Genomic DNA, 27705 nt, shown 5'->3' on the forward strand with positions numbered 1-27705 from the left:
CTCTCACAAGTTAATTTTGGGTTTAACGTTCTTTTCAGCAGCAAGACTATATGAGACGTGAACCTACAGTTTAACGTGGAATCCGAACCACATGAGCTCCCTCTGGGAAACGAACCCGGTTTCCCACGCCAAGAGCGCTAACAGTTTAGCAACGAAGAAGCTCTCTCGCAAGCTAAGTTCCAAACAATGAACAGTAATGCAGCGCATTGATAGTCTGTCCTTCGCATGCTATTCTCACTTGTCTAACAGCTAGTGCACCACATGCCTTTAGTATACAAGGTTTCAAATTCGATTCCCAAAGCGACAGCACCTAACCCACTACAGTGGTTGATAGCCCACTTTATAAGTCTTGCCCTATATAGCCTCGCTGCTGACAAATGACAAAAATGCAAATTAATCTATCAATAAGGAATCAGAATAGAATACGACAATCATCAACAATTCACACCGTTGCACAGTGGTTCAGAACGAGCAAAAACCTGGCCAAAACCTATAACCGTTTATAACAATGTACAAAATGCTTCTAATGTTTCAAATATGTGAAAATTGTATATGTATAGTACTAAGAATTAATGAACAGGTTCATCGTTCGGTTGCACTAGCCTTATCTGCGGGAGAGAGTTAGTAGGAAATGTTTGTAAATGCTGATAAAGTACTGCGTATTGGTATGCATTATGTCAGTACACTCACACATACAAAACTTCATTACATTCACATATATAAATGAAAAACGAGAATTGATTTTGTCAACCACATTTGTACGTCAATCATCACTGCCACTGTCTATATCGCTGAATGAAAATGGAATGCCTTCATTTTTTTGGTTGCTGGACGCCGCGGTATCTCCTTCTGCTCCACGCTCCGACGTCTTTAACAGCAGTCGTCCTTCATGTGACAAGCAACGTCTTTTCTTCCCGGTAGCCATGTGCCTAATACGCGAACGAAAGAGATCAGAAGTAATAAGGTGCATATGCAGCATATCCTGATTCGTAATAGTGAGAGAGAATTTGTATGAGTGATCTTTCCGAAATGTTCGTAAGTCTTTATTCCGTCCCTCTTGTGCATCTTATGAAAGCTGACCTATTGGTAAAATGGCATTTTGTAACCGATCCATGAACAAGAATTTTATGGACGCTAGCAGACACATAGAACCAACTGTAAAGATGAACGAAGTGTTTGTCTGTCTCCAGTGCATAACTGTCAAAAGCGTTGGGATCAATATCAAGTCCAGAATTAATTACAGATAATATCACCGAAAAATGTATAATCAGTTGTTCAGAAATCCCCATTATTTGCGAAGATCGGTGTGAGTCAGCAAAACATCTAGCAGTGTTTCCATCCTTGCTTGTTCCAGTGTCTTCTGTATTGGGTCTATCACATTAAGTCCTATTTTTTCTCTAAACTGCTTCCGAATCTTTTGTTTTCCTGATTTCAATAGTTCTTTGTACTTCTTTCGAACTTTCCATGTCTTGAAATCGAGTCTATATACAATATAAAGGAGGCACTCAAGAAATCGTATGTACGCATGTAACACTGACAATCCTAAGAGTAATGTGGATGCGTCTATGTCTTTCATAAAAACTTTCTAAATCGTTCATTTCTTTGGGAGATGCTTTGCAAATATAACACTTTTGAAGAGATTTGTTGTTCAGGAGTGCATTACAACTTTTCCATCTGCCATAGTGAGAATGAGCTCGTGATGCACAGTAAATTGGAATCCACTGAAATTTACAGTTGATAGGTGATCTTGAATCTGCTGTTCGATGCACTGGACTCGTTCAACTTTTTGCTACAATAAAGCCTGCGATTTCATTTCTGCACTGACATCTGGAACAGTAATACTCTCATTTGACGGGTAACAACTGTCTTAGCCTCGAGTAATTGGTGATAACTTGGATAAATGTCTGCTTTGCGTGTTTAGGCACCAAGACTTAGACAGTTGTATTGGCTTTTGGCTAACTTACGATCGAGAAGCAATGCAAGCGCCTCCTCTTTGGTGCATGGTATGGGTAAAATGCTCTGGTCCTTTGCGCTCATAAACGCTTGTCTCATCTTACGAATTCTAGTCAAAGTTGTTTCTGTCACGTCACGAAGTACTTTTTCTGCATCTTGTTCTGATGCCCGAAGCCTCATTTTGGTAGCAAAAGCCAGTTCCGACGTACTTGCAGATGCAAGTAAATCTTCCGCTTTCCTCCGTTTAGTTCCGTCAATAGATTCTCTGAAATCCTTCGATGGACAACCGTCAGGATTTGATCGACGTTCCATCTGTCACCAGAATTTAAATTTCAGTTCTTCATCAAGCCATTCTGTATGTATCTTTAGAAAGATGTCATGATTTCTGCCACTCTTATACAGTTTTTGGTACACTTGACTGCAAAACCTGGAAACAATTCGAATGTCTTCACTAACGTGGGCTGGGTGATTATCAAGGTCCAATTACGTCAAAACCAGGTCTGGACTTGCTATGTTTGTTCCCTTTGACAACGTCCTTACATTTCTCTCATTTTCGCATTGACCTGGATGCGTCTCAACATCATTATGAACTATAGATGTCCTGCACGTAAAAAGTAGAAATAATTAATTTCAGTGTCCTGTCACCACACACAGTTACAAAGTAACACGTATTTCACAAATTCGCACATATTCGCACCTAAACTTCCTGAAAAACAATTCATTATGGATTATTCTTTCAGACCATTTCAATAACTCTGCTGGGGAACGCTGGGCACTATACTAAATCTCTGTAGTTTTGTGGATCTTTTGCTAAAGCAAATTAGATTTTGTCACATTAACATATTTTGTTCGAGGGAACGTAGATATGGAAGATATTGCATAGCCACTTTGGACAGTTGCAGTGCTTGAGAGGTATGTTGGTGCCATATACAACAAATATTTCTTGTAACCACACATTCTCAGATACCAAGCCAAGAACTTGAATAACAAATACTCTAATTAGCAGCTATTTCACAGATATGTCCACAATGGTTAACTTTCACCCTTTCTAACTCACACGTTACATGTTACTCGTTTTCATTATTTGTATATAGTAAACTATGGATATTTCGTAACCCATACACTAAACCAGTGTCCTTCTAACGCAGTTTTTAAAAATTGGGTTTTGGCCAGCTTTTTGCTCGTCCTGAACCACTGTGCGTTGGGTTACGACGGAACCTTTGATGTTTATTGTGACCCCACAATTAGGGGTGTTCGGTAAGACTGAGGACCTATCGAACTTTGGAAATGAAAACTTATCGAGTTGTCATCGGTTACTCGAAACTGTTCGAGTATTTGAAATTATCGAAGTTTCGAGTATTATCGAAATTTCGGGTATTATCGAGAGTACGAATATTATGAAAGTCTCTCGCAACCGATGATTCCTTCTCGCAGCCAAACTAGTCAGACAACTTTTGTCATCTGATAAGTTATTGCAAAGTTGTATTTATGAAGAGAAAGGAAAGCGTGCAGAAAGGAACTTTTTTTTTCGACAGACACACACATACGCACACAGGCAATTCAATTTTTTCCTGAATTCTAACTCTGTTATTTGCTGACTATCTATTGTATCATTGTTGTTCTGACGCGTGGTTAGTACCATACTAGAGTTCGACTAACATATATTTCCTGCAATAGTCAGGCCTTTAGTATGACGCTAATCACACGTCAAAACGACTGTGCATAAGGCCCATGGTGTCTTGGATTCCAATCCTGTTCGGGTGATACATGTTTTATCTTCCTTTGTCTCTGTCTATCTGTATCTCTCTCTCTCCCTTACCTGACAGACTACTTAATCCTTGTACATATACAGTGGCGTAACTAGAGGCTTGGGGTCCCTCCCGCAGACAGCGTGGAGCAGGGCCCTTTTTCTACGTCCTACTTCACGATTTGGGCCCCCCTAATGGCTTGAGGCCCCCCGCAATGCGTGGTCTGCGGGGCCCTTATTTATGCCCCTGTACATACATAAACATTGGTCTTAAAGACATGTGGGTAGAAACCATTCTTTAACTTCATATCAAGGGAGGCAACTTTTAAAATGAACACCCTGCGTATATGTAGTACATATAGAGGCCAACACCTATGGTAACATCGATTGCATTGTTTCTTCCAGATCTTTCAGTATTTGCTGCTTTCTAACAATTCGAGTCTCTCAAGCTCGTCTAAATTTTCTAACACTTCGAGTGTCTCAAACGTATCGAGAGTCTCTAACATTTCGAGTGTCAAACGTTTCGAAAGTGTCAAAAAATTCGAGTCTCGAAAGTTCGATAATTCGATAAAATTAAAATTCTTTATCGACGGAACGGTTTTGAAATTTTATCGAATACTCGATTATCGGAACAGCCCTACCCACAATCACTCCGCTCATTCCACTTATTATTATTATTTCCAGTTTTAGCCCGAATGATCTCATCTACATTTCATTCAGCGTTTCACCTAGTGTGCCGAAGTTTTCACGCGCTCATAAACCTCCAAGCAGTTTGGAGCAGCGACGATTTGTAGTTATTTCTGCATTTCCGTCAAATAGTGCGGAATCCATTGCGACGTAATTTTTCTCATTCCCAGGTGTTCCTTCAGAATATGAAGTACAGTGTTATGCAATAATACTCGATAACCCACGAACCGTCTGGCGTCGGTCAGTCTCCAGCAACGCGCCAGATGCCTGCACTTCCTCTTTACTTACATTTCAGCAACACTGCCGAAGCGTGTCTGCTACACTTTAGTGTCCCTCATTTAAGGTTTTTTCCCCCCGTATCACTGTTCCAGAAAACAACACAGATTCCTCTCTCGTCTTACTAATAACTTGTTTGCACTGATATGTTGTACGGCTGTGAGCAAGTTCAATCTTTAACTTCGTTGATCCTGTTTCTAGAAATCCTAGCTGCAACACCGCCAAACCACCCCAGACGATATCTTCTCGTCACAGTAGATGGATGTAATGCTCGAAAGTAGAATTACTGTACTGTGAGGTAGACTAGGTACCGAAGTAACGCGTGGTACAAACGAAAAGCATGGGCACATAAGCATAGAACGCTGAGTTAAAGATTTCATTCCATTTCACAAACCATTGCAAGCGTCCATTGATGATGGAAAAGAATAAATATTTATATATTTCTTTTGGTAAAAGTACGTACCTGAATGTTTTCTTGATCTTTCAGGCATCTGATCTCCAGAAAACATCATTTGCTGCGTGCTACGTCTGGGACGTTTAACTCGGGAATACATGTCTTCGTATCCCTACAAAAATTAATAAATGAAATTAGAATCTAAATTTGTCCACATACTGAATTTTATACAAGTCACATTGTAAGGGATAAAAAAAAAAAAAAAAGTAACCTTACATGAATTGAAGTCTTTCGATGCTTTACGTGTATTATAAAATTCATATTTGCTTAATGGAAATCAATTATCCAACAACCTTCCTGTCAACTGGGTAATGAGACCCCTTACGTATTCCTCCAAAAACTAGTTTTGCCTACCATTCTCTTTCTGCACTGCGACTATGTTGTGAGAGAAAGGTGAGACTTACAAACTAACATGAGGTTCCAATCACATAAGCTTCAAGTCCAACGGAAACACCATTTATAGAGTAACCTAAAGGTATAAAGCAATCTTTACTACAATTCGTCCCCTGTAGCACGAATAGTCTCCCAAAGTTTTTCCCTGAACCAGTATGAGCTCCAGATAATTTCTGTATGCAGCTCGGTAATACATCAACAATAGAGACCGTAAGCCGTATATAGCTGAATATAAAATCAGAGCTTCGAGCAAATTGCACTTCCGTTCATTGAGCGTGAATTGATTATCTCCAAAAATAGGTCTTCTATTCCTAAATTACACTGCTTGTGTTATGCGGAAAATAAATATCCGTAAGACCAGGTTTTGATTAAACTGTTAGAACAAACATTTTCCTTCAAAAGACGAAGAATAGCATCTCAATGAAAGTGACAAAGAACTGTCCTAGAAATCACTGTACCTATTTTCCTATTTCTGAACTAAGTATTAAGGCAGAATTATCTGTGTTGCCACCTTCATCTGAGCTTTCTTTGCTAATAGTGGATACGGCTTTTAGTAGGTTTAAGATTAATTATTATAAGTTAACAATCAAATTTACATATTTATTCTCGATCTCCGTCCTTTGTTAATTTCCAAACCTGTTTTTAAGCTAAAAACTATCAAATATCATACGAAGGTAAGTCAAAAATTATCGGCAATGTAGCTATAACTTTTCTTACATTGTTCATACTGACTAACATCTGTCCTCGTTCATTTTGTTATTATGGTGTTGTCCTCGTGCTATGAAAGTTTGATCCTAATTCTTCCATTTGTCTTCCTTTTCTTGCAAATAGATCATGGCCACCCCATTAGAAGTTTGCACCAAAGAGGAACGTGACTTCATGAAACCCAAGTCTGATGTGGGTGATTTCGTATGCAGAACCATGACTTCTTTCCAGACGATATGCTACTTCATCAATAGTCACTCGTCTGTCTAACAGAACCATATCATTGCATGCTCAATGCTGTTGTCATTTGAGGCCTGGATTGTCTGTCATCTGTGGTCATTTGTCCGGCTCGTTCCATCGTGTGTAATACTTGTGTGACCGTTTTTGAATTTTTCAATACATTCACAGACATTGTTTCCGTATTGTAGTCTTTTATGGCCGACCACAAAAACCCGAACACTGCTCGTTGTTCCTCTTCGGTGCAAACTTCTAATGGAGCGGTCATCATCTTTTGGAACAAGAGCAAGACAAATGGAGGAATTAGAATCAAACTTTCATAGCATGACCACATTGGAAAATAATTACCAGAAATGAAAACAATCACAGACACAACTACCACGGCACTCTAAGAATCACGTAGTTTAACTTCCTACACTTTTATCAACCCACTCGTCCAATTTGTTTTAACTTTCGCTACTAAAACTTTTTCACTTTCAGTCTTACTATATTATTATGATACACTGAATTCCAAAATGGCGCTGCCCATCTGGACTCTTCACTGCTTCTTTTCTATCCTTTAATTCTTTGTTCTTTTTCCCGCAATAGTAAAGTACAACATAAGACTTCACAGGGCTGAAGGCTTCACAGATTATAGTGAACCTATTTTGGTGTGTATGACTATGTCCACACTATTTTTGTGGTAATTCATTTTTCATAACCGCTTGGAAATTCCTTTGTTCCACTATATGTATGCACAGATTTTGGCAAGTTTTAGGCTACGGAGAGACTCGGAAGTAATACCGCCATAGCTTGAAAATTTATACGTGAATCTGAGTATTGACTGTTTTCTTACATTACTGGGTTGATTCATTAATTCGTGACGTTTATTTTCAGAAACTTTTTTCCCAGGCACAAGCGATGATACCACTGATGTAGAAATGATACTAAATTGTAGCTATGTTATTAGTAACATGTATCACTATTTGTGGTTTTCCAGAGGCTGATCAATTTTTGTTTTTTAGTCTGAAATACAGAGTGTCAAAAATATTTAAGTTTTACGTCCCACCGTTATGCCAGCTAGCCTTAATGAAACGGTGATGATGAAAAATGAAGGAAATGGTGGAATGAAGAAAGTGGAAGGAAACGGGAGGACCCGGAAAAAAAACTCACGTACACAGTGTTTGTCACCACAAAGCTAACTTGGCGCGACCTGGGATCGAACCAAGAACCCCATGCACCAGAGGTAAACGCTCTACCACTGAGCCACCGCGGCCCCTGCAGAGTGCCGAAGTTGAAAAAAAGGATCAACCTGCGACATGTTCTTTTGTAAGAATTTAACAAAGATTCTAGTGCCAGAGGCATCCAGATAAATCTGTGCAATGTACGGAGAAGAAAAGACAACTTGGAGACGGTCTGATAGGTTCTGAAGTGGAAATTTTGACCTGAGAGATGCCCAACTTTCTGGTCGTTTATCCCACTTTGATGGTAGCCATTTCAACGACTTGATAAACAGTGACCCCAATTCAAAGCACCAGATATAGCAAACGGAGATGGGAAGTGGACAAGCAACTGCTGTGAACCACCTTCAACTTTCAGAAACTGGGTTCAAGGATGTCCCATTCATTCAATGCAAACAACAAGAACTAGCATCTTGTTTTATGTGGTTCTCTGCTTATCCCATTGCGAACCCTGTCGCTAATATCAGCCCTTTCTTTCCGTATTATTACAGGAGATGAGAAATGGTGCCCTACTCCTACCACTTAATCGTATAATCACTGCTGCTGTATATTGTGATCAACGTCTTTAGGCAACACTTCAAGAAGAAAAAGGATGAATAAACGACATGGACAAGGTTAAACCAAATGTGACATACATGACAACCGTTGCCATTTAACAGCTTCAATGGGAGGTTCTCCATTAACTATTGTTGCCCGGGGTATTCCCCAGATGTGTCCCCGACAGAGTACCATCTTTTCCGCTACCTGTCGAATGCACTCCGCAGCACATCCTTCAAAAATGACAGCAGTTGCAAAATTTCATTGACGACAACAGCCTGAAAACTAAAAATACATCAGTAATCTATTGTCTCATTAGTTCAACCCTCACATGAAATATGTATTTATTGGTTCCAAACGGCACGAGCTGATGACTCAATCCAATATTACGAGTTCTATAAAATCTGCCCACTTCTTGCAAAGAAAACTTAAGATGAAGATGGTGGCCCTGATCATCGAAAAGTTATACGCATACCTTTTGCGCCAGGTGATAGAAGCAACGGTTTTGGATTTAATATGATCAAAAATGTACCTAAATTAACAGACTACAGGACATGGCAAATCAATGGCGCAACATTTATCTCTGATGCGAATGGTCCCTGGTTTGACTCCACGTCATGTAAACTTGAAGTGGATAAAATTGTGTCCTTTTTTTTTTGGGGGGGGGGGGGGTTCAGTCTCTTATCACTTTCTCATTTCACAAATGCTTTACGACTATTCCAGGCAATTTATCTTCAGTCCCTTCTAGCGTACTAGGACATAACTACGCAACACTATTTTTCATTTCCTTCACAAACTATAGAGCAAAACACGACGCACTTCTTTCCAAAATTCCTATTACATTAAAAAAAAAAAAATCCCAGAGGTTACTTAGCTGTTGCCCTAATGTTACTTCTAACAAGAGAGAGATCTCGATACACTTTAAAATTATTGATGCATAAGAATAAAACACAAAAATAGGAACTGAATTTTCCCTACACTAAGTCAATGGTTATTTAAAAGTTTCAAATGAGATTCATCCAACTATACATGCATAACAAAACATAGCCATGGAAATGGCCAACGTATCACGCATGCAAACTAAATGGTGATTTGAAGATATATTACTTCAATTGCCTTCAAAAGATTAAACATTTGTTTCTGATTGACAGAATTAAACAAGCTGACATTCGTATAATATTAACAGTGGTAAACACGAACAGCCGTTCGAATGCAACAACATCGATAAAAGAACGATTAAAATAAAACGAAGTAATCTTAGAACACACGAGCATAAAAATTTTTAATTGTAACATATTAAGTGACATACCTTCGATTTGGCTTCATTTTTTCGCTCCACCTATTTAAGATAAAGTCAGTTATTGTTCAAAGAATTCTACAATACACCGAGTGAAGTGATTTCAATAACTGTAGTGGCAAGTGGATACTGATTTGCATCTAATAAAGACCAGAAGTAAATAGTCACAGCATCGTGGTTGAAATAACCGTCCAAGAATGAATCAAATGCGCAATATCCTTCCTGACTCTATATTCTCTTATTTGTTGTGACACGCAATAACACAAACTTACTATGTTTAATTCTATTTAATTATTTATGGATAATAAAAAAATGTAATTTCGTGAATTGAGTCTTTATTCTGTAACATTACAAAACATTTCAATAACACGTAATATAATACTGCTTAAATGACTACAGATTTCTATTACACTCTACGTTACTTGGATGAGTCTGTGGCATCCCACATTATCCTCTTGGGAAAGACACCATGTTAAATTCTACAGTGTGTCCCAAAAGAAGTGCAACCCAAACTTTGATCGAATATATCTGTTGAAGACTGACAAAGACATGATTTTTGTGACAAAAGTTAGCGTTGTCTATGCAGATATTTTGAGAATAAAACCAATAAGACAAATCGTAACGTTGAATTTGAGTAATTATTTAAATAGCCATAAGTGTAATTTACAAAATTTGCATATTGCTTATAATAAATTGTCAGGAACAGAAAAAAAGTTAATCGCGGTAATTCTTATTGTAAATGTTTAATACGCATCAATATTTATCAAAAAAGAAAAAGCAATGATTGATTAAGTTTTACGTCCCACGATTATGCCGGTTAGGCTAAAGGAGACGGTGATGATGAGTAATGAATGAAATGGTGGAATGAAGAAAGTGGGAGGAAACGGAAGAACCCCGAGAAAACCCACGCACACGGTGTTTGTCCACCACAAAGTTCACTTGGCGCGAGCTGGGATCGGACCAAGGACCTCATGGACTAGAGCTGAACGCTCTACCACTGAGCCACCGTGGCCCCCCTCATATTTATCGAATGGGATAAAAACTTCATGTTGTTTTCAGCGTTGACAGTTGTAAAGGCAATTTTTTTCCATATTCAGAAAAAACATATTTTTAAAGTAAAATAGCGCATTCTGGCAACAATAATTCAGCAAAAATACTACCACACATGTAACTCATCTTTACACATGTGATTTATCAATAAAAAAAATAAACTGATATTTTTTGCCAAAAAAAAAAAAAAAAAAAAAAAACAACTATAAAAATAATTCCGTTGAGACTCAAATTCTCGTGAAGTTGGGAAAAAGTGTATGTTTATGTGTACTATTCTAGTTTGCTAATGGTCAGCAGTGACACCGATCCAAAATTTTGATCGGCCGAAACTTTTGCCTTTGTGAGGCTTCTGGCGTCCCTGCATAAAAGGTGTGGTTACATGTATGGAAAGATCTCGTCGAAAACGTTTTAAGATTTTGTTACTTTTTGTTGAATAAAAATGTGTTATCGTGTATTTAGATACGAGGTTAGTAACGTGAACAAATAATCATTTAAAATGGAAGTATAATTGCTTGAATAAAGCGGGATATAATTTTACAGTACAACGCACAATACATGAAAACGTTATTTTCTACCCGCCCTTAATGCTAAGTGTTATTTTCCGCGTGAAAAAAAAAAAAAGTTTCATTGTGTGGTACTTATCAAATAAGTATGGTAAAGTAAACCGTAATTTTCGTATATGATTGATAACTTTGTCTAGACGTACATGTTTTGCCATATAAAATCCAGTTACATCCAGCACATTACTGTGATATTTGGTGCACATAAACCCGGGAAGATTATTGTGATACGCTGAACGGATTATGAAGGAACTACTCCAAAGCAGTGAATGTGAAAACCACACCTTGACCATGCATTGCCCGCTCGAGGATTGTGATATCGGGCAGAGTTCAATCAACTATTGCTGGCATGGATGGAATCTGATAAGGGTCGGTAGTCATACGGAGAAAACATCCATAAGGGTTAGGTGAGTCGATCGCCATAATTGCCACTACTTTTGGTAGTGTGCAAAATATCGATAATAATTTAAAAGTTTTGGCAACATCTCCTGGTTATCGTGTGATGTGTAATAATACTCTTCTTGACCTGAACATTCGACACGAAACAATGAAGAAACTTTCGTTCCTTCCACTGCTGTAAGCCGGGACACGACGGATATTATATGCATGACTGAACATTGCCTCATTTCACCGATGTCCACGACAGGCTGTGAGGCGTCGTGGAAATTTTGGGTAGAAGGTGAGTGCAGACTTAACCCTACGAACTTGTTTTTCTGACAGTATTTTAAAGAGGAAGTGTACATTGAAGAAAGAAAGAAAAGACAATTCGAAAGCTATAACTAGGAAAGATTGGGAGAAGGCACGCTGGAATGAGGTATCAACAATACTAATCCTCACGTGCAAAATTGTGATGCTAGCGCTTGTGCCTAAGTTGAAAAACTAAAATGTCAAGGACCGCTGTGCATCTTGCAAGTGACAGGGAGTTGCGTACTTAGTAACCCTGTATGAATCACCCTGTACTATCTTGGTGCCAAAAGCAAACACGCCTCTCTCATAGTTTGGTATGCTTACGTTGCACAGGTTTCGAATCCGATTTCCAATGCGCCTAGCCTTCATTAACATTTAGAACATTCATTTTTGTTTTCTAATCATCTTAAAATCCGTGGAGTAATTTATGATGTCATAAATGTCGAAAATGTAAAGTGAAGTGTTTTGAAAGAGTTATTAGTTCATTTAATTACAATATGCGATATTCTCCTTTTAAAAAAAATGTTACTGAATTATAAACAAAAATTCAATCCAGGTGGCCGTAAGTGTTGTGAAAAGTCAAAGATTTTCGTTTCAGTTGTGCAAAATTCGTAAATAAAATTCAGAGCAAACCAGTTATACGAAGGTCCTAACCACAAGTTTTCACATGAATGGTATTGGGTTAGGAGTTCAATCCCTGGGCATTTCTGGTAACTATGGACTACATAAACACATCATATACTAAAGTCTTTCCAGCCTTAGAACAAAGTAGACGTAAACAAAGCGAAATATACTATCTGCGGCTTATACGTACTTCGGCAGCGAGAAACGTTAACAGCAAGATCGTCTGCTAGCTTACTGTTGTTGCATAATTTCCAAAGTATAAGGATACGATTGATTGGTAAATAATTAACGCACTGATACTGACTACTGCTATGTTGAAAATATGTATGTTCTTAAGTCGTTATATAAACGAGATTGCCTCTGTTCCTGCTGTCCTCTTTTGTGTTTCATAACACGAGACGAAAATGGATTATTGTCAATCATCGTCGCCATGAAACTCTGCACTCTATAATTTCAAATAAGCGGGGTCGGCGCGCGAACGTATACGCATGCGCAGTAAATACTATACATCAAAGTACTGATGAGGTTGAAATAAAGCTGCATCTGTTGTTAAATATTATATATATATTGAGTTTCTTATCACAAAATGCAGGATAAATACAGATATCTTTATTTGAAATTATTATTTTAGTAGGGATTATATTGCGGTAGGATACTAGTGCAGTGAGACCAACATGCAATCACTGGTCATCGACCCACTGTTAGTCAGATGGGTTTGTTTACATCTACTTTTTTCTAAGGCTGGAAAGAGATAGGGATGACGTTACTCGACAATCACACACCCGGGGAAGAGAGAAAGGAATAGGGAAGGAAACAAACGGCTGGGACCTATGTTAGATACCATTCCGCCATTTGATTGGTGTCAACATGGAAAACTTCATTCAGGATGGCTGGCCGGAAAATGCCTTCAACAAAGTGGAGAGCGTTAGCGACTATGCTAGGCGGGAACAATTAAATTCAGTGGAAAAGAATTTACTCTCAAAAGAATTCATGTTCCTACTAGTATATTATTTAACATAATAATAATAATAATAATAATAATAATAATAATAATAATAATAATAATAATAATAATAATAATATCCACTTTTCTCCAACCGAAATGAAAACTATTTACTACTTTTTGGGCGATTTTTATTAGTTTATATAAATGAAGAAACAAACATACGAAACGAAAAAAAGAAAAAACTTACATCATTCACAATTGGCTCCAGCTCCATAGACTTTTTCTTTTTCTGTGTCGCCTCATCATCGTCATCATCATCATCTCGCCCTTCTTCTTCCTCTAAAGCGTCATCCTCTTCAACAATGCGAGTAACTTTTTTAGTTGGTGGCTGTTCAAACATTGGATAACCTCGGAGCGTCTGTGTGCCTAGAATCCAACTAGTATTAAAGTTATCATAGATCAGCTTTCGCTGACGTGTACTACGACGTACTCCTGTAACAAAAGAAAGAAAAAAAAGCTTTAAGGTAAGGAAAATACACAAATAAATAGCGTATACTTCGGTAAATTTTCAGATATAAACATCAATCAATTGAAACGAAATGAAATCCTTAAGTTTTACATCCCACGAGCATGCCGGCTAAGATAAGGAGACGATGATGATGATGATATATGAATGAAATGGGGGAATGAAGAAATTGGGAGGAAATGGAAGAATGAGAAATCCCACGCACACGGTCGTGTTTGTCCACCCAAAGCTCAGCTGGCGCGAGCTGAGATCGAACCCAGGACGCCATGCACCAGAGATGAATGCTCTACCAGTGAGCCACCGCGGCCCCAACATGAATCAATTGTAATAGTTTTTGGTGCTAATCCATTCCACTGAAGATTTGAAAAACTATAAACTTTGTCATTACAGAAGCTATTACTATTAACACAGTCTAACGTGGACAGCTAGAGGAATGCCAATGTAAATGGTCTCTAACAATTTATTCGGTCATTTCTTACATTTATTATGCAGTCTCTGATAATTCCACCTGTTATTTATTAATCGTGTAACGGTGTGAAAATTTGGGGTTAACTGCCATGTTTCTGATCACATACCTCGACTTCTATGATAGTGATTATTAAGGTAAGTAGTTTTAGTGCTAAGATTATGAAAGTTCCTAAGTTGCATTTTTCAAGATTTTAATGCTTTAATGGAATTGTGGGCAGAGTTGGTTGTAAAAAAGTTGAAGTTGAGTGATGAAGCATAACATTACGTCCTGAATACAAGCACGACTTTTTCGCACTAAGAATCTGAAAATTTCGCGTTTTGTCGCATTTTCGAAATAAAGTTTTGCATTTTGTAGCTCTTGTGGAGAATTCCCTGACATTTTTACAATTGTTTCTTTTATTCATAGATCACTACAAAAATAACATTAATTACCTAAAAACAAAATACACTGAATATTTCACTTGACACTGTCAAAATTTTTTTCATATCAAGCTGAAGGAAAATCAGTAACTAAAATTTACTATGAGTAGGAAAGTTTTGTTGTCTTCTGAAAACACACAGGCACAGGTTACTTTTAAGCATTAAACGTAAGCATGTTACATGTTTCCACATTTTTCTCCTTCATTGTTGTACATTTGTCACTTATCATCAGCCCATACTTGGAAAAAGAAAAACCTCTCACAAATGGCATTACTTGTTCGAAGCCACATATATGTAAGTGCATTTACAACAAGCTTCAAACAATCATCACTTCGGGAACTCCCCATCCAGCTGCGATAGTGATAGCTAACGGGTAACATGTTCTCTACAGCAAGTGTCTGAATCACTCAAAATGCACAGTTCATCCCACGTTCTACCGTTCCGTCAGCGGAAAACCAGCGTTTTTAAAGTAATGAAAACGTATTTATAAAATTTCGCGTTATATCGTGCATTGTTAGAAATTTCGCGCAAAACTTCCAATCTCGCGTTTTATCGCGCAACGGAAACCAATGAAAATACACACAGAATATCATAAAACGTCAAGAAACTGAAAATTACTTAAATTCTGACTCATTTCGTTTTATCGCGCATTGCGAAAAACTCTTGCCTCTATTTTCAGTTTTTTTTTTCGGTTGTTTATCACGCTGAGATCTATATAATGAAAAAAATTTGATAATTGTCTAATAAGTAATTCCCTATTTAGCAGTATATATATATATTTCATTTTCATCACTGAACTGAAAATATTGTAAATTTACAAGGTTGTAACTTGCTTGCCTCTACAAATATATTTATACAGTACGAGGGTAGTTCAACTCAATCTGGGACATTTTTTTCTTTCCAGGTTTAAATGGACGCCTAAGCTGGAAGTTTTGTATGTAGCAGAAACTGGCATCTGTGTCCTGTTACTGGTAAATGGCGCTTATTTCCCGCACTTCTTGATAGACCGCTGTTCAAGATGGCGGGCAACAGTGTAAACGTCTACGTGGAACAGCGTGTTGTGATGAAGTTTTTAGTGAACGAGACATAAAACCTGCTGAAATTTACAGAAGACTTTAGGCTAAGTACGGTGATCAGACACTCAATCGCAGTAAGACACATGAATGGTGTAAGCGCTTCAAAGATGGTCGTCTCTCTATTACTGACGACCCCGGTCGTGGTGGATCACAGTCCACGGTAGTCATTTCTGAGAACATTCCGCGCGTGGAGCAGCTAATCTTGGACAATCGTCGCATAACCTGTCGTGAAATTGCAAGGGTGTGTAATCTGTTGTGAAGAATAGTGAACACTTTCAAATTTGTTCTATTTGATTTTAAAAAGTCCTGGATTGACTTGAACCACCTTCGTATATGTTCTGCCATCCTCGTATAGTGATAAGATTAATATGTACAATATTAGATTGTCACGTAGTTCAAGAATATGGACCCTTTCCTTACACAGAGAGGCGTATCAATCTACAATATTAGAATTAATTTTGCGTAAACATATGTAGCGTTGACTACATGTCTTATTATATCAATACTAATTTCTATAACTGACATATTATTAGGTGTACAACTTTGTTTACGCCGTTCTCCAATAGATGGCTCTCGTGGTAAGTGGTGGTGGAAATAAACAGATATAGACGTCATGCAAAAAGCTTGGGCATTTGTCAACATAACCCCATAGAAACATTAGCCGATTTGTGTCCGCATCATAAAGTCATCCTCGATTGAAAATGTCAATTTACGAGCTAATTTTTTTCTTCGTCTTGCGGGAGGTTTTAATTTTTTACTTCAATATAAAGAAATCAGCAGCGGAGGCTCATCGAATACTCTCAAATACTTATGGCGAGACCGCTATTAGCGAAAGAAGTGTCATAAGTGGATTCAACGGTTCAAGAACGGTGATTTTCACATGGCAGACCGGCATGGCGGTGGAAGATAAAAGGTTTTCGAAGATGCAGAACTGGAGATACACCCTTCTGTATTATTTTTTGAAGAATCGTGTCCAACGCAAGAAGAATTGGCAGGATCATTAGGAATGACTCAACTAACTAACTAACTCTATGGCCTATGGAACCCGGAGGTTCAGTGCCACGTTCACAAAAGCTCTCCACTGACTTCTATCCTTAGCTAATTGCATCCAGTTTCTACTTTGTATTCCTATCTCTGCGAGATCCATCTTAATATTGTCCTCCCATCTGCGCCTAGGTCTTCCTAATGGTCGTTTTCCTATGGGTCTACCAGTCAAGACTTTGAAAGCGTTTCTACTTTCTTCCATTCTAGCTACATGACCTGCCCACCTAAGCCTCCTAGACTTGACGACCCTAACAATGTTGGGTAAACCGTATAAACTATGTAGTTCCTCGTTATGAAGCTTCCGCCATTCCCCATTCTCGTTCCTCTTGGGTCCGAATATTCTTCTCAGGATCCTGTTCTCAAATACTTTCAGTCTATGTTCTTCCCTCAGAGTAAGCGACCATGTTTCACAACCATACAGAACAGGCATGATTATCGTTTTATATATTTTAAGCTTCAAATTCCTCGACAGAATTCGCGACGACAAGAGATTTTGAACCGAATAGTAACACGAATTCCCTGCTTTTAGTCGACATTTAATTTCTTCGTGAATATGATTTTCGTCTGTTAATATTGATCCTAAATATTTGAAAGTATCCACTTTATCAAAAGTATTATTTAATATTTTAACGCCTCCTCAATTCGCCGTATTACGGTCCCGATGCACTTCCATGTATTTAGTTTTCTCTGCATTTACTTCTAAACCCATGTCCCTGCAAGCGTTTAATAAGATCTCTGCATTAATTTCTACTGTTCTCCTATCATCCCCTATTAAACTTACATCATCAGCATATGCCATAACCTGGTGCATGCCGTTCAACTCTAGGCCCTGGTTGCTATCTTTGATTTTCCTTATGGCGTATTCCAGCACAAAGTTAAATAATAATGGCGACAACGCATCTCCTTGTTTCAAGCCATTTTCGACGTGGAAGCTCGTGGACAAAAATTTTCCTACCCGGACTTTACTTTGGGATTCACATAAACATATCTTAATTAATCTAATTAGCTTTCTCGGTATTCCAAGTTCTGTAAGAACGTTGTATAATGTTTCTCTCCTAACCGAGTCGTAAGCCTTTCTAAAATCAATAAATAGTTGATGTACCGGGGTATTGTATTCCCACTTCTTTTCGAGTATTTGGCGAATGGTAAATATTTGGTCGATAGTTGATCGATTTCGTCTAAATCCGCACTGATAATCTCCAATAATTTCATCTGCGTATGGGGTCAATCTTGCTAACAGAATATTTGAAAGGATTTTATAGGATGTTGACAGAAGAGAAATGCCTCGATAATTATTACAGTCAGTTTTGTCGCCTTTCTTGTGAATTGGAACAATGATTGATTCTTTCCACTCTTCTGGCAATTCTTCCTTGTTCCAGATAAGGAGAATGAGTTTGTGTATCTTGTTCCACAATTTTTCGCCTCCAGCTAAAATTAACTCAGCCGGAATTTCATCTACACCCGGAGATTTGTGTTTCTTCAATTTCTTTATAGCGGCTTCCACTTCTATTCGATTGGGTTCTGGAATATACGGTTCTGCGGTGTGTATCTCCTTTTCTCCACGCACATTAGTTTTTGGCTGCGTGTTCAGCAAATCGTCAAAGAAATCTTTCCATCTATTTAAGAGGCTATCCGTATCGGTAAGAACTGTTCCGTCAGATTTCTTTAATATATAAGCACGAGATTGATAGCCTTTCTTAAATTCGCTGATCCCCTTATACATGTCCCGAATATTTTTATTTTTACTATTATCTTCAATTTCCTTAATTTTAGCTTTCAAAAAATCCCGTTTCTTTGTTCTAAAAGTTTTGAAAGTTTCCCGCCTGATATCTGCGAAATTTTGTGTAGTTGTTTCATTCGGATTTTGTAGCCACCGTAATTTTGCCTGTTTTCTCTTCTCTGCTAGTTTAACGCATTCTTGGTCGAACCATGGTTTGTTCCTACGTATTTCCGCGTGTCCCAATTTTTCTATTGCTGAACTTTTAATGCTATCTCTAATTTCAATCCAAGTATCCTCAACACTAGTACACTCCGAGTCTTCTAAAACCGCGAATCTATTCGAAACTTCAATCTGGTATTCCTCTCTTACCTGGCTCTCTTCTAATTTCTTTAAATTAAATCTCTCCGTTTTCGGACATTGAATATTACCTTTATTCAACGATAATCTCTCCCGTATTATCGCTACTACCAGGTAGTGATCAGTGTCACAATCAGCCCCTCTAAACGACCGGACGTCAATTATGCTAGATTGTCTTCTTCTATCTACTAAAACGTGATCTATTTGATTATGTGTTTTTCCGTCTGGTGATGTCCAAGTGTATTTATGAACGTCGCGATGTGGGAATTTTGTACTCTTCACGATTAGGTTTTTGGATGTTGCAAAGTTCACGACTCTAACACCGTTGTCATTACTTTCCTTATGCAAACTTTCGTTCCCTATAATCGGTTTGAAAATATCCTCTCGTCCTACCTTCGCATTGAAATCCCCTAATAGAATCTTCATATGGTATCGCGGGAGTTGGTCAAATATCTGTTCCACTTCTTCGTAAAACCTATCTTTTATATCGTCACCCTTATCTTCAGTTGGAGCATGTACATTTAAAACAATAATATCACACCACCGTCCCTTAAGAGTAATAAAAGAAAGTCTGTCAGTAACAAATTCAACCCGTTTAATTGCTGGTAATATTCGTTTGTGAACGAAAAACCCTGTTCCTAACTGGTGATTTTTATTTCCTTCCCCGTAAAAGAACGTAAAATTTCCGGAATTCTCAGATCCATTTCCTTCCCACCTAACTTCCTGAACTCCTACTCAGTCCATCCTGTATTTCTCTAACTCACTCGTTACAGATTTTAACGCGCCTGCCCTATAAAGACTTCTAATATTCCATGTTCCAAATCTCATGTCCATTTTCTTTTGCTGATGTCGTGCCAAGTTATCAGTCCCTGTCCGAGGCTTTTGTGAATGTTTCTGAACAAGTACCTTTTTTTTACAGGATGAGGGTGTTAGCCTTACCCAAACCCCCAAGCTGGAGGACCACTCCTAGTCGTCTGTCCGCGACTGCTTATTCAGTATATTCGCAGCTAACCTCTATATCTAGAGGCCTTCTCCTCGATCCGCAACCTGAGGACGCGCCATGCCGTGGTGACAGGAACCCACGTTACACGGGGAATGACTCAACAAGCCATTTTAAAACACCTTAAAGCCATGGGAGTGATTTAGAAACAAGGAAATTGGGTGCTGTACGAGTTGAAGCCGAGAGATGTTGAACAGCGTTTGTTTGCTTGTGAACAGCTACTTGAAAGGCAAAGACAGAAAGGATTTCAGCAATCGCATTCTGACTGGGGACGAAAAATGGGTTCATTACGATAACCGCAGGTACAAAAAATCATGGGGACTTCCCGGCCAAGCTTCCACGTCGACGGCCAAACAAAATATTTACTACTTCAAGGTCATGCTCTATATTTGGTGGGACAAGCTCGGCGAAGTGTATTATGTGCTGCTAAAAGCGACTGAAACGATCACAGGCGATCTGTATCGAAAGCAATTAATGCACGTTTAAGCCGAGCATTGAAAGACAAACGGTCGCAAAACAGTAAGAGATGATAAAGTGATTTTGCAGCATGACAATGATCGACCCCAAGTCAAAAAGTCGGTTAAAGCATACATGGAAACGTTGAAATGGGAAGTCCTTCGCTACCCGCCGTATAATCCAGACATTGCTCCCTCCCTGGCTGACAAGCACTTACGTTCTTATGAAGAAGTCAAAAATTGGATTGATACGTAGCTTGCCTCAAAGAATGAGCTGTTTTTTTTAAATGCGGGATTAGTACATTACCCGAAAGATGGCAAAAAGTAGTAGCCAGCGATGGACAATATTTTGAGTCGTAAATCGGGGTGTCTACTAAAATTCCGAAATGAAATTTCGTGACTTTTCTTGACCTTTTCTTTACCAAATCATAAAATTTCCTCATATTTTCAAGAGCGAATTTGGGTGCAAATTAGGCCGGATTTTCATACATGCGATAGAAACATACTTTGCTTGCCATTTGGTAGCGTCTAAAACTGACCATAGACATTTTTTATGGTGAACTTTGACGTTTTATAGAGCAAAATTTTCCAATCTGTACTTACATTTGAACAGTTAAAAAAAATCGTGACCCAAAAGCTAAATGTCGTGACTTTTTCGTGACTTTCATGACCGTTTTCTGATTTCGTGACATTCGTGACTTTTGTGACGGGTAGACACCCTGTAAATGTATATTAAGTATATATATATGGGTGATTCCACGAAAAAGGGAAATTTTCACTTGGAAAATTTTTGTTCCGTTGATGGTCGCCTATTTCAATAAAAATATCACATGCACTTACTACTACTAAGTACATGTTAATTAGGTGTTCAGCAGAGCTGAATCGTTATTGGTGTAGTAAATAAAAAATAATAAACTTTTCAGCACCCACGGAGTTGAGACCATAGTTCACGGAGTTGAGATTAGTTAACACGGAGTTGAAAATTGCTGTGGAGTTGAGAAACGTGATACATTTGGGTGATAAGTTTTTGGTTTATAAGTGATTAAGCTTATAATTTACATAAAAATTGAAATAATTTTCCAATAGTTTTTGTAAGTTAGAATTATTCTCTTTATGTTGAATAAAATTCTGACAAGCTAGATGACACGTAATTTGTTATGCAAAAATACTCCAGAAAATACTGCAAACATATGATAATATATCTAATGAAGTTCCAAAATTGAGTATATATATATATATATATATATATATGAATATGTGACGTAAATAAGAAAAAACTAAATACACATACACTTATCGAATATTGAAAAATTATTGCGCTTTCAATATGTTGACTATCATATGGAGAGGACAAACTTTTCACATAAGCTTACGAAACAGACGAAGTAGTCACTAAACCTGTCTATTGTCTACTTCATTTGTTTTCTGAGCTTATGTAAACCGTCTGTCTTCTCTGTGTGATCAAGCCAACACGTCGAAAGTGCAATACTTTTTCAACATTTGGTAAGTGTATTTGTACCGTATATTTGGTATATATACAAGGTGTTTCAAAACAATACACACATCGTTTGTGAACTGATTCCTGACACCAAGATAAGACGAAAAGGATAGACAGCTGGGTGCACAAATGCTTCCTTTCGAAGTTATAGGCTGCCGAAAACATGAAAAAAAAAAAAAAAAAAAAAAACGAACTTTAAAGGTCCATAGCTCCAGAACTATGAGACCTGCCGTAGTCGGGTCACGACTTCACTTAGGAACTAATATGTGCACTATCCAAAAATATGTTTCAGAATCCTGAGGTACTCACGAAGCAATTTTTATAGAGGGAGTTTGGTTACGGGCGTATAATCTGAAGTACTCACCAACTACTTCTATAAAAGTTGTCGTGGAAGTACCGCAAGATTCTGAAACATGGATATTTGGATAGCGCACATACTAATTCCTAAGTGAAGTCTGACCCCACTACGGTAGGTCCCATAGTTTTATGCTATGGACCTTCAAAGTTCATTTTTTTTTTTTCATGTTTTCGGCAGCCTATAACTGCGAAAGGAAGCATTTGTGCACCCAGATTGGTCTATACTTTTTATCTTATCTTGGTGTTAGGAATCATCTCCCAAACGTTGTCGCTATTGTTTTGAAACGACCTGTATAATGCACACTAAATGACAGTGTAAGGCACTCATCATTTCTGTTTTCTTTGGATAATTCGATGTTCTTTGTTCAGTAGCCCTCATTTTCCACTCCAATGAAGGAAATGTCTTGAGGAAACAGGGAAGGGCTGTTCTAGTCTACACAGAATGACAACTGCCAACGCTTTTTAAACGTCAGGTTTAGTAGGCCAGGAGAAATTCCTCCCGATCCGCGTCATAAAATTGACTGTCCGTATATTGCCCTTAGACTCTTCGACAATCCCTGAAAAGAAAACAATTAGTTGACCATAAGATTCAGACGTCAGCAGGTTAAAAACAGATACCATCCATCTTGACTTGACCGAAGTTTTACCTCCGGCTACCTGACAGCCCCAAATCTGAACTTCCGCGAAACACTCCTTAAATGGGCTAGGACACACCAGCCGGCCTTTGAGTGTGAATGACACGTGGTCAGCGTGTCGGCTCCTACGACCGTTGTGATGGTCTGCGCGATCAGGTTTCAGTACATCTCTACTCAAATGAGTTTTTCAATTGCCTCACTGTGCGAAGTAAACACCATTAATTTTTGAGCTTCCACCGGGGAACAAACCCAGAACCACGCACGAAAGGCGAGCATACTAGTCACTAGATCATAAACGAGCTTTATTTCTATCAATATATTGAAAGAACAAATATTTGGAAGAGCATGAGCATAACAAACACTACAGGATTATCAACTCCGTGAACTTGTCTCAACACCGTGGATTCCTTAGTTTTCAGATGGACATGGAGTTGAGAACCATGGAGTTGAGAAAATCGAACATAATTTAGTTTTACCGGCCCACTTTTTAATCAGTACATGTGAGTAATTGTGTACGAATTTTCTACGTTAAGACGTGGGTTCCTCAAGGGAAAGAAGGTATATACCATACAAATACAATCAGTAATAAATACCATGGTGTTGAGAATCAATTAATATACGCACCTGCTTTCCACATACAAAAATATTTTTCCTATAGCTTTTAACACATGCACACAACTTTTTCTGTTCTTCAGTCAAACATGTCTGCCTTGTCTTCTTGTGGGTGTTGCCAATGTGGACGACCATGCTGTCTGTTGAGAGCAATGATAATTTTTTCTATTGCCATGGAGTTGAGACGAAATAGAGGTGACAGAAACGAAGCATAGTCAAGCTTTCGAAAATAATCGTTATAAAGGTTTACTTTCCACAAAACCGAAACATTGAAGTGTTCTCTTCCATTTAATTACCATTAAATGATGTTTGATTTGTGACTTCAGTTGTAATTTATTGATTAAAATCAGTCAACTGTAGTCTGTGACAGCCCACGGTGTTGAGAAATTGGGTAATAATTTTTTTACGTATGTTCCGTGTTATATTTGCAAACTGTTATACATGGCATACCTAATTTGTGACGGTTACTACCAAACAAAATAAAAATGAGGTGATTCTTTCTAGTAGTAGTTTGAAGAAATGCCCGTGACAGAAAATTTCCCTTTTTCGTGGAATCACCCATATATATATATATATATATATATATATATATATATATATATATATATATATATATATATACAATCAAGCCTCGAATGTCGGGAAAAAGACGGTGGGAACAAAATTTAGGATTTTAGATTTCTGGGCTTTCGGCACTTAAGGCCAGTTAGCCCATCACGTTTGAGAATGACGTCCCTCGGCGAGCACACTACCCGAAGGAAAGGGAAGGAAGAAAGGATTGGGGAAGGAAGGAAGCGACCTGGAACTTATACCGGTAAGTTAGGTACCATCCCGGCATTTGCCTGGTACGAATGAGGAAAACCCAGAAAAACCTCATTCAGGATGGCTGGCTTGAAAAAGCTTTGTACACCTTTTCGACCGATTACCCCCACCGGGACTCGAATGCACCGAAGGCCAGAACGTTAGCGACTATGCTGCGTGGGGCCACGGTGGAAACAAAATTGCACAATTAACATATTTCTACTTTTCTTAAGCATATCTTAATTCAAATAAACAGAAAAACTTCAGTCTCTTTTATCTTTGAGCACAATATAAACATGATTAATTAACTGACTTCTTTTAACATGCAAACATTATTAATCAAGAAAATTACACCTTTATACTTCAACACATATCTGAAAGTAAATGGAATTGAACTAAATGCTAACTTTTGAAGAATAATTTTTCAGTAACGAACTCAAAAAATACTTCCATCTTTTACAAACTATGCATGCACGACCTTTGACTTCATTAACAATTCTAGTGAACTTGACGAAAAGAAAGCAAAATCGAGTCAAGTTGAAACCGCACTCATTAAAAAAAGGTTGTCATCAACAATCTCGTTTACCTTCATTATTATCAGCCTCATCATCAGCTTTTTCTTCTTCCAGATGACCATTTACCATCTCCTCATTATGAGATGAAGATACATCATTTGCGTGTATGGAAGATGAACGAGTCTGCATTTCATGGTTGGTTTGTTGTCGCTCTCGTCGCGAAAGAACAGACGAATGCACGTTTCGCATTTGAGATCTCCTTGAACGTCGTCTACGAGGCGAAAATATATCATCATCATCCAGATCATCCTCACTGAGAATATCCTCAATATCAGTATATACCTCTCGGCGGGAGTTAACAGAAGCTTTCAAACGGCGTTTCAGATGGTGAGTTGATTTACCTGAAACAATAACCCAAAGCAGATTAATTTAATATCACGAGAAAATACATATACAAAAGGTCTATTTGATGCATTAAAAAGAGTAAACTGATACTTCTATCGTAAGAATATGGCTAATTTATTACCGCAACACTTTTGACTATATATTCGGTTCTCAAGGTGCACATCACTATCAGAAATTCTCATTGACTGTGGAACCAATTCCAAAACATATGTAACTTGAACATGGTGTTAGATACATAACACCGCACTCCCATTATCAGCATAATTAAATGAAACATATGTATTATGTATTAAGCAGATACATATGTATTACGTAGATATTTTCAATCACGACAGCAGTCAACAACTGAAGCTTTACTTACTCTTTAACTATGTAATTTATTATTTTCAAATCAAATAGAAATCTTGCTAATTTGTTGACAGCTAAAACGATGAACAAGTGCTGTTGAAGTAAGTCTCAGACTAATTGTTTTTGGGATAGTTCCGCATGTATTTTATGTTTATATTTGAAAAGGGCGGGCTTTAGTACATACTATCTTTAAATAGTAATAGTATAAGTGACTTCCGTTGCTCGCAGTGATCATTTCTTTCTTGTTTCACGTGCATAGTAACAAGATGTTATTAAAAGCATACAGCTACCAAAATCAGTGAGTATTAATCAAGTTGAGATATAATAAAGGTATTGTGTCTATTTGCTGATAGCGGAGTTCATCATGGAATCAGTTTTTACAGATTACTTTTGAGATTCAAAGACAAACAGCAATGTGTGGAAATCACCGTCATTCCTAACACCCAATAAAGTTGATGTTCATAAGTTGAGAATACTTTGTAAAAGGATGACTTACCAACACGACATTCCGTCATATGCTCCAGTTACAGTATTGTAATACAAGTTCATTCTGGAGAGTCTGAGGAAGCACTACCAAAAAAACAACAAGAACATCATCGGAATGGATGGAGGCTTCACGATGACACCGCGAGGCCTCATATGTCAAGCATGAGGAATACTTGAGAAAGTTGGTATCACATCTCCCTACAGCCCTGATCACACCCCGTGCGACGTTTTGCTCTTCTCAAAACTAAAGAAGCTAAGTGGTCATCACTTTGAAATCTCTAAGGCAGGATAAGAGAGGCATGAGGTAATTATCAAGAATGACTTACGGTACATGTTTGAAAACTGGAAGAAACATAATAAGTGCACTGAGATGGGTGGAGTGTATTTCGAAAAAGATCATTTTTTTATACTCAACCAGAATAACAGCTGTGAAAGAAACTACAGTCCCTATCTTTCTTGAACAGTTTTATTTCGTTTTAGTTCAATGGAAGTATACACTTACAGCCAGTCTGCAAGAAACTTTAGAGTGTAATTTGCTGAAGACAATTCAATGACAATAACAATGTAAGATTTACCTCAAGACATCCATTAACTTACAATTCTCGTTACAAGACAGCGGGGTAATTGCTGAAGCTGTAATCATCCGTAAGAAATTACCGGTACAGTTTATTCTTTTTAATTGATATTAATTCGAATTTTTCCTGACCTCGTGACTTTAGTAAATATTTTAGGGTTATCAGCCAGGTGAAGGTATTGAAATCCGACGTTTCGATACAGACATTGCATTCATCTTCAGGGATTGTAATGAACAGATCGGATATGTGGGCATATATATTAGGTGACAATTTAGGGGCGGGGCTATGAATGGAGACTTGTGATTGGCTGAGGAATGTTGGCTCCTGATTGGCTGCCGTTGTGGCTATGAGAAATTGCTTTGATGAATGTCTGTTATTTGTTCCTGAAAAGGGCCGACCAGATAGGCCTAAGTTTAAATCCATTGTGTCTATTGAGGCTGTTCCTTTCCCATGAGAAAGCTGACTTCCTTTATTATTTTGTTCCAAAAACTGCTGCACTTGGCTACTACGGTGGTATTTGTAAAACCAATTGTGTCCCAAGTTCTAGACTATGATTTGCTAGTCCTGACTTTTCGGGTTGCTGAAGTCTTTTATAGCTGTTGTGTTCCTTGCATCGCTGTTCTATTGTTTGTCCAGTTTGTTCTGCCACATTCGCATAGTATACAGTATACACCAGGAGTGAGCAAATGAAGGCCGTCTTTCAGTAGTTTGAGTAATGATCTGATGTTGGGTAAAAGTATATGAATAACTCTTATACCATGTCTGGCAAGTATTCTGCTGAGTTTGGTAAGAGGTGCGGTCGACGAAAGGCAATACAGTAGTAGAGAGATAATCCTCATTCTTAATTTTTTGATCACTTTGTGCTGGAAAGTAATGGCCCTTTTCACGGCCGTGTTGATATCTGTTGAGACTATAGCAATTCTTTTGTCGTGTCGAACAAAGATGGTTGAATTCCTCTTGTAAAATTTCTTGGGCACTTACGGAGAATGTTCTGTGGGTCAAGGTGTTTAGAACTGTAAGACGTTGTGACTTGT

General features: G+C 38.0%; 1 protein-coding gene and 1 non-coding gene across 5 annotated transcripts in view; both read right to left on the bottom strand.

Moving 5' to 3' along the window:
- The window catches only part of LOC145671379 (ATPase family AAA domain-containing protein 2-like), a 116756-nt gene that overhangs the window by 70351 nt on the left and 18700 nt on the right, over positions 1-27705 (bottom strand). For all 4 annotated transcript variants that reach the window (XR_014128517.1, XM_081740485.1, XM_081740461.1 and 1 more), the window contains exons 4-6: positions 24929-25258; positions 13621-13865; positions 5127-5229 (exon numbers count right to left, since the gene is read on the bottom strand). Coding sequence is in view for 3 of the 4 variants with exons in the window: in XM_081740485.1 (XP_081596611.1) it covers positions 5127-5229; positions 13621-13865; positions 24929-25258 (678 nt within the window). In the remaining variant the exon portion in view is untranslated. The remainder of the gene's footprint in view (positions 1-5126; positions 5230-13620; positions 13866-24928; positions 25259-27705) is intronic.
- TRNAQ-CUG (transfer RNA glutamine (anticodon CUG)) lies at positions 7636-7708 on the bottom strand. The gene has a single exon. It is a non-coding gene; the product is annotated as a tRNA-Gln (tRNA).

Source organism: Thermobia domestica, chromosome 2, assembly GCF_964235325.1.
Source record: "Thermobia domestica chromosome 2, izTheDome1.hap1.1, whole genome shotgun sequence".
Lineage (NCBI taxonomy): Eukaryota > Metazoa > Arthropoda > Insecta > Zygentoma > Lepismatidae > Thermobia > Thermobia domestica.